The sequence below is a fragment of the Oncorhynchus kisutch genome, linkage group LG24, assembly GCF_002021735.2.
Source record: "Oncorhynchus kisutch isolate 150728-3 linkage group LG24, Okis_V2, whole genome shotgun sequence".
Lineage (NCBI taxonomy): Eukaryota > Metazoa > Chordata > Actinopteri > Salmoniformes > Salmonidae > Oncorhynchus > Oncorhynchus kisutch.
Genome location: NC_034197.2, coordinates 25,264,162 through 25,273,633, shown reverse-complemented (window position 1 = coordinate 25,273,633; position 9,472 = coordinate 25,264,162). Strand labels below are relative to the sequence as shown.

General features: G+C 43.8%; 1 protein-coding gene across 1 annotated transcript; it reads right to left on the bottom strand.

Moving 5' to 3' along the window:
* Positions 1-5,080: 5,080 nt before the first annotated feature.
* LOC109869760 (potassium channel subfamily K member 9-like) lies at positions 5,081-8,693 on the bottom strand. Its single transcript, XM_020460020.2, has 2 exons — positions 7,761-8,693; positions 5,081-7,434 (listed from the first exon to the last, which is right to left on the bottom strand). Exons 1-2 carry the CDS (start codon positions 8,041-8,043, stop codon positions 6,410-6,412), a joined length of 1,308 nt encoding a protein of 435 aa, XP_020315609.1. The 5' UTR covers positions 8,044-8,693; the 3' UTR covers positions 5,081-6,409.
* Positions 8,694-9,472: the final 779 nt, after the last annotated feature.

Genomic DNA, 9,472 nt, shown 5'->3' with positions numbered 1-9,472 from the left:
AGCACGTGTCAAACTCGTTCCACTGAGAATTGAGTGTCTGCAGGTTTTCGCTCCTCTCTTGTCTAGGTTTCAATTTAAAACAAAAACCAGCAGACACTAGGCCCTCCATGGAATGAGTTTGACACCCCTACCTTTGAGCATGGTGAAGTTATTAATTACATTTTGAATGGTGTATCAATACACCCAGTCACAAAGATACAGCAGTCCTTCCTAACTCAGATGCCGGAGAGGAAGGAAACCGGTCAGGGATTTCACCATGAGTCCAATGGTGACTTTAAAACAGTTACAGAGTTGAATGGCTGTGATAGGAGAAAATGGAGGATGGTTCAACAACATTGTACTCCACAATACTAACCTAATTGACAGAGTGAAAAGAAGGAAGCCTGTACAGAATAAAAATGTTCCAAAACATGTGTGTTTGCAACAAGGCACTAAATGAATACTGCAAAAATTGTGGGAAAGCATGTGGTGGTTAATTTCTTTATCAAATGAGGAGACAAACTTATCACACAAGTCAGTTATACTGAAACTAAATCTTTATTCACTTATTAATAAGGGAGTAGGTCAATACTAAACACATATAAAGTGAATCGATTAAGAGCTCTACGATAATGATGGCTGGACAACGAATCACCCTCAGATGATTTGTTGAGAGCCCTGAGACAAATGTACAAAGGTCTTTTATAGCCAAGATACATCCCCTTCAGTCTACATGACAAACAACTTATGTATGGAATGGGTCACAGGGTTAAGATTTGAATGAAAGATACTTATAATTCAAAGCAGACAATATCTGCTGTAAAAACTGTTGTTATTGTGTATAAACCAGGTTCTGGTCCTGGAGTCATCTCTCTCTGATACCTTATAAAACAGAAACATTAACTCATGCTCTGGAATGCGTATTACCCAAAGACATCGTAAATCTCCTGTCAGTGTTAAATCTCCCAGAGGCCCACTTTCAGTTCACACAGACACAATATAGTTATAAGAACCCTCTTCTGTTGCATAAAACAACCATTTGATGGAATAAAAGTATTATAACAATCTTGTAATTGCTCTCACAAGCAATTCACTTTTTGCCCTGAATACAAGGTGTTATGTTTGGAGAAAATCCAATGCAACACAATGTACCAGTTTCTATATTTTCAAGCATAGTGGTGGCTGCATCATGTTATGGGTATGATTGTAATCGTTGAGGACTGGGGAACTTTTCATGATAAAGAAACAGAATGGAGCCAAGCACAGGCAAAATCCTAGAGGAAAACCTGGTTCAGTCTGCTTTCCACCAGACACTGGGAGATTAATTCACCTTTTAAGCAGGACAATAACCTAAAACACAAGGCCAAATCTACACTGGAGTTGCTTACCAAGAAGACAGTGAATGTTCCTGAGTGACTGAAGCAGATTTAAGTCAAAACTATGGCAAGACCTGAAAATGGATGTCTAGCAATGATCCACAACCAGGGCTTGAAGAATTTGGAAAATAATAATGGGCAAATGTTGCACAATCCATGTGTGGAAAGCTCTTAGACTTACCCAGAGACTCACAGCTGTAATCGCTGCCAAAGGTGGTTCTAACATATATTGACTCAGGGGCTTGAATACTTATCTAATCAAGACATATTTGTGTTTTATTATTTAAAAAATATATATATTTATAAATGTAAATTAAATCCATTTTAATCCCACTTTGTAACATAACAAAACGTGGGAAAAGTCAAGGGGTGTGAATACTTTCTGAAGGTACTAAACAGTGCATTCTGAAAGTTTCCATACCCTTTCACTTTTTCCACATTTTGTTACATTACAGCATTAGTTACATTTGTAAAAAAAAATTCCCCTCATCAATCTACACACAATATACCATAATGACAAAGCAAAAAAAAATTTTTTGAATTTTTTGCAAATGTATTAAAAATAAAAAACAGAAATACCTTATTTGCATAAGTATTAAGACTCTTTGCTATGAGACTCGAAATTGAGCTCAGGTGCAATCTGTTTCCATTGATCATCCTTGATGTTTCTACAACTTGATTAGAGTCAACCTGTGGTAAACTCAACATGATTTGGAAAGGCACACACCGGTCTATATAAGGTCTAACAGTTGATAGTGTACAAAAACCAAGCCCTGAGGTCGAAGGATTTGTCCGTAGAGCTCCGAGACAGATTGTGTCGAGGCACAGATCAGGGGAAGGGTACCAAAAAATATCTGCAGCATTGAAGGTCCCCAAGAACACAGTGGCCTACATCATTCTCAAATGGAAGAAGATTGGAACCACCAAGACTCTTCGTAGACTAACTGAGCTATCGGGGGAGAAGGGCCTTGGTCAGGGAGGTGACCAAGAACCTGATGGTCACTCTGACAGAGCTCCAGAGACTCAGACCATGAGAAACAAGATTCTCTGGTCTGATGAATCTAAGACTTCTGTAACTTTTGGCCTGAATACCAAGCATCACGTCTGGAGGAAACCTGGTACCATCCGTACGGTGAAGCATGGTGGTGGCAGTATCATGCAGTGGGGATGTTTTTCAGTGGCAGAGACTAGTCAGGATCAAGGGAAAGATGAATGGAGTTAGGATCGAGGGAAAGATGAAGGGAGCAAAGTACAGAAAGATCCTTGATGAAAACCTGCTCCAGAGCGCTCAGAATAGCAGACTGGGGTGAAGATTCACCTTCCAACAGGACAACGACCCTAAGCACACAGCCAAGACAATGCAGGAGTGGCTTTGGGACATGTCTCTGAATGTCCTTGAGTGGCCCAGCCAGAGCCCAGACTTTTACCTGATCAAACATCTCTGGAGAGACCTGAAAATAGCTGTGCAGCAATGCTCCCCATCCAACCTGACAGAGCTTGAGAGGATCTGCAGAGAAGAATGGGAGAAACTCCCCAAATACAGGTGTGCCAAACTTCTAGCGTCATACCAAAGAATACTGGAATCTGTAAGTGCAAAGTACTGAATAATGGGTCTGAATACTTATGTAAATGCTATTTACACTGCTCAAAAAAATAAAGAGAACACTTAAACAACACAATGTAACTCCAAGTCAATCACACTTCTGTGAAATCAAACTGTCCACTTAGGAAGCAACACTGATTGACAATAAATTTCACATGCTGTTGTGCAAATGGAATAGACAACAGGTGGAAATTATAGGCAATTAGCAAGACACCCCCAATAAAGGAGTGGTTCTGCAGGTGGTAACCACAGACCACTTCTCAGTTCCTATGCTTCCTGGCTGATGTTTTGGTCACTTTTGAATGCTGGCGGTGCTTTCACTCTAGTGGTAGCATGAGACGGAGTCTACAACCCACACAAGTGGGTCAGGTAGTGCAGCTCATCCAGGATGGCACATCAATGCGAGCCGTGGCAAGAAGGTTTACTGTGTCTGTCAGCGTAGTGTCCAGTGCATGGAGGCGCTACCAGGAGACAGGCCAGTACATCAGGAGACGTGCAGGAGGCCGTAGGAGGGCAAGAACCCAGCAGCAGGACCGCTACCTCCGCGTTTGTGCAAGGAGGAGCAGGAGGAGCACTGCCAGAGCGCTGCAAAATGACCTCCAGCAGGCCACAAATGTGCATGTGTCTGCTCAAACGGTCAGAAACAGACTCCATGAGGGTGGTATGAGGGCCTGACGTCCACAGGTGGTGGTCTTGCTTACAGCCCAACACCGTGCAGGACGTTTGGCATTTGCCAGAGAACACCAAGATTGGCAAAGTCGCCACTGGCGCCCTGTGCTCTTCACAGATAAAAGCAGGTTCACACTGAGCACATGTGACAGACGTGACAGAGTCTGGAGATGCTGTGGAGAACGTTCTGCTGCCTGCAACATCCTCCAGACCGGTTTGGCGGTGGGTCAGTCATGGTGTGGGGTGGCATTTCTTTGGGGGGCTGCACAGCCCTCCATGTGCTCGCCAGAGGTAGCCTGACTGCCATTAGGTACCGAGATGAGATCCTCAGACCCCTTGTGAGACCATATGTTGGTGCAGTTGGCCCTGGGTTCCTCCTAATGCAAGACAATAGACCTCATGTGGCTGGAGTGTGTCAGCAGTTCCTGCAAGAGGAAGGCATTGATGTTATGGACTGGCCCGCCCGTTCCCCAGACCTGAATCCAATTGAGCACATCTGGGACATCATGTCTCGCTCCATCCACCAACGCCACGTTGCACCACAGACTGTCCAGGAGTTGGTGGATGCTTTAGTCCAGGTCTGGGAGGAGATCCCTCAGGAGACCATCCGCCACCTCATCAGGAGCATGCCCAGGCATTGTAGGGAGGTCATACAGGCACACGGAGGCCACACACACTACTGAGCCTCATTTTGACTTGTTTTAAGGACATCACATACAAGTTGGATCAGCCTGTAGTGTGGTTTTCCACTTTAATTTTGAGTGTGACTCCAAATCCAGACCTCCATGGGTTGATCAATTTGATTTCCATTGATAATTTGTGTGTGATTTTGTTGTCAGCACATTCAACTATGTAAGAAGAATAAGAATATTTCATTCATTCAGATCTAGGATGTGTTATTTTAGTGTTCCCTTTATTTTTTTGAGCAGTGTATATACACATTTTCAAAAATGTCTAAACCTGTTTTTGCTTTGTCATTATGGGGTATTATGTATAGATTGATAAGGGATTTTTTTAAACCCATTTTAAAATAAGGATGTAACAACAAAATGTGGATAAAATCCAGGTGTCTGAATACTTTCCAAATCTACAGTATATGCACAGCCCTCAAGCCAATAAATCATCAAGGCCATTAATACAGTATCTTTCTAAAATATCTCATTGAGATGATCTCTTTCTGACTCTCTTTTATCCTAACTTTTTCTGTGAAGTGAGAGAATCAATAGCATCTGGTAATTGACTTCATGCACAGAGCGTCTTATTCAGCACAAATGGGAATCAGTTTTCTTGTTAGTCACATTTAAATGTATTTTTTTTGAGCCATGATAAACTGTTTGACCATTGTGTGTGTGTGTGTGTGTGTGTGTGTGTGTGTGTGTGTGTGTGTGTGTGTGTGTGTGTGTGTGTGTGTGTGTGTGTGTGTGTGTGTGTGAAACTACACATGACCTTCAAGCAGTCAAATGGTCTCAGTGTTGGTTCTGGGAGCATGTTATCTCTATTAGAGATAGACAGCTAGTTGTAGAGTTTATTATATAGAAATGTTAAGGGATTGGGGGAAAAACATCGAAAATATGCATTCTTTTCATTTTGTTTATGATTTCTTCTCATCTTATCCAGGCTGTATCACATCCAGACGTGATTGGGAGTCCTATAGGGCGGCGCACAATTGGCCCAGTGTCATCCGGGTTTGGCCGGGGTAGGCCGTCAAATGTAAAATAAGAACTGACTTCCCTAGTTAAATTCTTAAAATATGTTAGAATATTTTGTCAACATCAAGACAGGGCTTCCCAAGATTAAAAACCAAACCTGATATAAAGTTCAATGACAGTTGCAAGAAAAACAAGATTTGTCTCACCTTGAATACATAATATGGTTTAAAGGCCCATGGAGCATGGAAATAAATAGGCTTACATATTTCTGAAAGGTCTTGCTACATGTCAGGCATGTGCTACATCCATAAAATGTAAATCAATACATAGAAGGCAAACTGTCTCTGTTCATGTGTTGTGCATTAGTACAGGGAAATGTATGCAGGGTTGTTTTTAACCTCCTGCCATAAGGACAAGTAATATGATGATTTATATATGTCATTGATATGGTTAATTAAAGGCCATTGCTACCATATTCACGTTCCTATCTATTAATCTCCTCATTAAAACAGAATTCCATTAAAGGCATGCAATATGAAGTACTTTCCACAGAATCCGCAGCAACCATCACGCTGAGGACCTGCTTTACTTGTGTATGTGTGTGTGTGTGTGTGTACTTAAAAAACAATCATAATACCCAAATATCTATAGTGATAGTCATTTGCATTATTACATTTTTGTTAATATAATTATCATGCCATGTGTATCATCTCAATCATGCATCTCCACTCTTACTTGCATGCAAAAAAAATCTATAATGCAGATAATAATAATAAACTATCTAGGAGGAAAAAAATATTGGGGAGAAAACAAACAACTCACAGAGTATTACAATAATAAGTGAATTGATTCACAAGATACATCTCCAGCGGGCGGCTATAATGCAAAAACAACTTAAATTCATCCTGTATAAATACAGCATTGTAATCATTTCATTAGGGAAAATAGGTTCTAAAATTCCTGTTATAAAACAGATTCTCTTGCCTCTGCCAAAACTTTACACCAATTTATTTATAATCGAGTGTGTGCATCTACAGTGTACTACAACACCTTGCCTATGTAGTGTATAAAAATATGTATAAAATACTTTATTAATCCAACCGTTACAAACAAAGATTCTGTCCCATGTGGTGCTACACTGACTTCCTCCGGCAGCAGGGGTACTCCCTGAAGTTGTGCCCAAGCGAGAGTGTGCTCCCTGGGGACGAGAGTCCTGTGTTGTCTCTGGGGCTCCAGCTCTGGATCCTGTAAGAGATGGAGTTGCAGTAGACCGAGTTAATGTTGCACCCAGAGTGCTCCCTGTGGGAAGGCAGGGGGCTCTCACACACCTCCAGACGGTAGCACATACAGGAACACAAGGAGCCCAGGGGAGACTCTGGCCTTCGTCTGCCAGTGCCATGCAGCTGTAAATGCAGCATCTGCCTGCAGGGGGCACCCCTGTCCCTGTCCCTATCCTCCTGCTCCTCTGCTGGGGAGGAGATGAGGTTGGTGCGGCTAGTGCCCTCCTCCATGGGCAGGGAGAGATTGATGTGACTGCGGCTCTGCCCCATCCTGTCCCTCTCCCTGACCCTAAACACTCCTCTGCCCTGCCCTGGTCCTCCTCCTCCTCCTCCATGGAGCCCCATGGTCAGCAGGCCCCTCTTCCTCTTGATGGAGGCCCTCTCCTGGGCGTCCCTCCTCTCGTCCTCTGTGTTCATGGTGAGGAAGCGCAGCACTACCAGGTTGAGGAAGGCTCCTATCACTGTCAGTCCAACCAGGATGTACATGAAGCTGAAGGCCACATAGGGTGTCTTCTCCTGGAGGTCCTCCTTCTTCTGCAGGGCCACAAAGTCCCCAAACCCAATGGTGGTGAGCGTGATAAAGCAGTAGTAGTAGGCATGGAAGAAGGTCCAGGCCTCATAGTGGGAGAAGGCTGCTGCCCCAACACACAGGGTGCCGATGCAGGACAGGAAGCCCACCAAGACCATGTTCTCCATGGACACCTCAGTCCTCCGTAACCCTAGGCACTGCTTGACCCTGCGCAGGAGATAGCAGACAAATGTGTTCATCCTCTCGCCCAGGCTCTGGAACATGACCAGGGTGAGTGGGATGCCCAGCACGGCATAGAACATGCAAAAGACCTTCCCTGAATCTGTGCCTGGAGCTGCATGGCCATAGCCTGTGGAGATAGATGGCCACCCAGAGGAACACCGTTACTCTTTACTGTGTGTTATTGCAGACTCATAATGATGCTGTTGAAGCCAATGGTTAAGGGATGCCGAGAATAAGGAATAACATACTACGATATTCGGTATAGATGTGCAATGTATTAAATTAGACTTTACAATAGGCAAATGGCTGACTCTTCTGTACAGTAGCCTACTTGCCGATGCAGAACACTGCAGAACACTGTAGAACACTGTATTATAAAACCATTTCCTGACACCTGTAACACTTAAACTCAGCCATGACAAAAGTAGCCTAAGGGAAGCTAGCAAAACTTGCCAATGGTGGTGATGACCGTGATGGCAAAGTAAAAAGACCCGGCGAATTTCCACTGTCTCCCGGCGCGGTGGGGATCCGCTTGCAGCACCACCCGCTCGATCTCCCGGTAGTCGTCCTCGGAGAAGCGGTACTTCTTCTTCATCTCAGTGCGCTTCAGCTCAAGGATGCGTCGGCGGGCGCTCTCCGTCTCGGATTCCAGTGCGTCGAACACAGCAGCGCCCACCAGCAGGTAGGAGAACATGCAGAGGATAAGAGACAGGGTCCGCACATTTTGCTTCTTCATCTTCAAGCCCCCGGGGCGGAGAAACTCTTACAGGTGGGAGTGGTGCTCACTGTGGTTTAGCTCTCGCCTCTCTGGCTGTGGCGTAGAATCAATCCAACAGCAGGTGTAGCGTGGGGGGGAGGTGCACACAGATAAAATAGGAAAAGTATGGAAGGTTTCAAATGTAGGCAACGTTGGGTTCTTTTCCCCTTCCAAAAAACGTGCGCTTACATTTCGATTATTCCCTCAATAAAAATGTACAGCACTGAGTCTGTAGAGTTTCTAAAAATGTTCAATCACCATATCTCTGTATATTGTAGAATGTTGAGAGAGAATCATTGTCCTCGAGATGATTGAGATCCAACGCATTCTGTCCAAAAGATACGTTCCTCCAGGGTTTGCATCTAGTTTGTGCATGCGTGATATGAGAGCCTATAGGCTAGATTAAAAAATGTCTGACTTTATTATTCTACAAAATGCATAGGTTACTGTTGCGCCTGGTTTTCTATTGGAGTATCCAAACCTACTCACATTCAACAAGTGGCCCAACACAACCCTATAAGCCCACATAATAAAACGTTACATAAATCCCCAAGCGCCCACGGAATGTAAAAAAGCGAAGTCAATGCGCGACCACATGGCCGCTCTCTCTCTCTTTCACTCAATATTGACAGAGTGCTGACTCTCCGAATGAAAACATTCAGCACCATGGATAGCGACTAGCGGAGGCGAGCATTGGCGACCTGCGCATTGGAACTCCTTTCTTCAAATCAAATCAAATGTTATTGGTCACATACACATGGTTAGCAGATGGTAATGGGAGTGTAGCGAAATGCTTGTGCTTGTAGTTCCGACCGTGAAGTAATATCTAACAAGTAATCTAACAATTCCCCAACAACTAACTAATACACACATCTGCTCAGGCTGAATGAGAATATGTACATATACAGATGTCCCGAGCGGCCCAGGCAAGGTGCAATAGATGGTATAAAATACAGTATGATATGAGTAATGTAAGATATGTAGACAATATTAAAGTGGCATTATTTAAAGTGGTATTGTTAAAGTGACAAATTATCTATTTATTAGTGGCCAGTGATTGAGTCTCAATGTAGGCAGCAGCCTCTTTGAGTTAGTGATTGCTGTTTAGCAGTCTGATGGCCTTGAGACTGAAAAACAGTTTCTGTCTCTTGGTCACAGCTTTGATGCATCTGTACTGACCTCGCATTCTGGATGGTCGCGGTGTGAACAGGCAGTGGCTAGGGTGGTTGTTGTCCTTTGATCATTTTGGCCTTCCTGTGACATCGGGTGCTGTAGGTGTCATGGAAGGCAGGTAGTTTGCGTTGTTCAGACCGCAACACCCTCTAGAGAGCATTGCGGCTGAGGGAGGTGCAGTTGCCGTACCAGCCCGACAGGATGCTGTCAATTATGCATCTTTTATTAGTTTTAT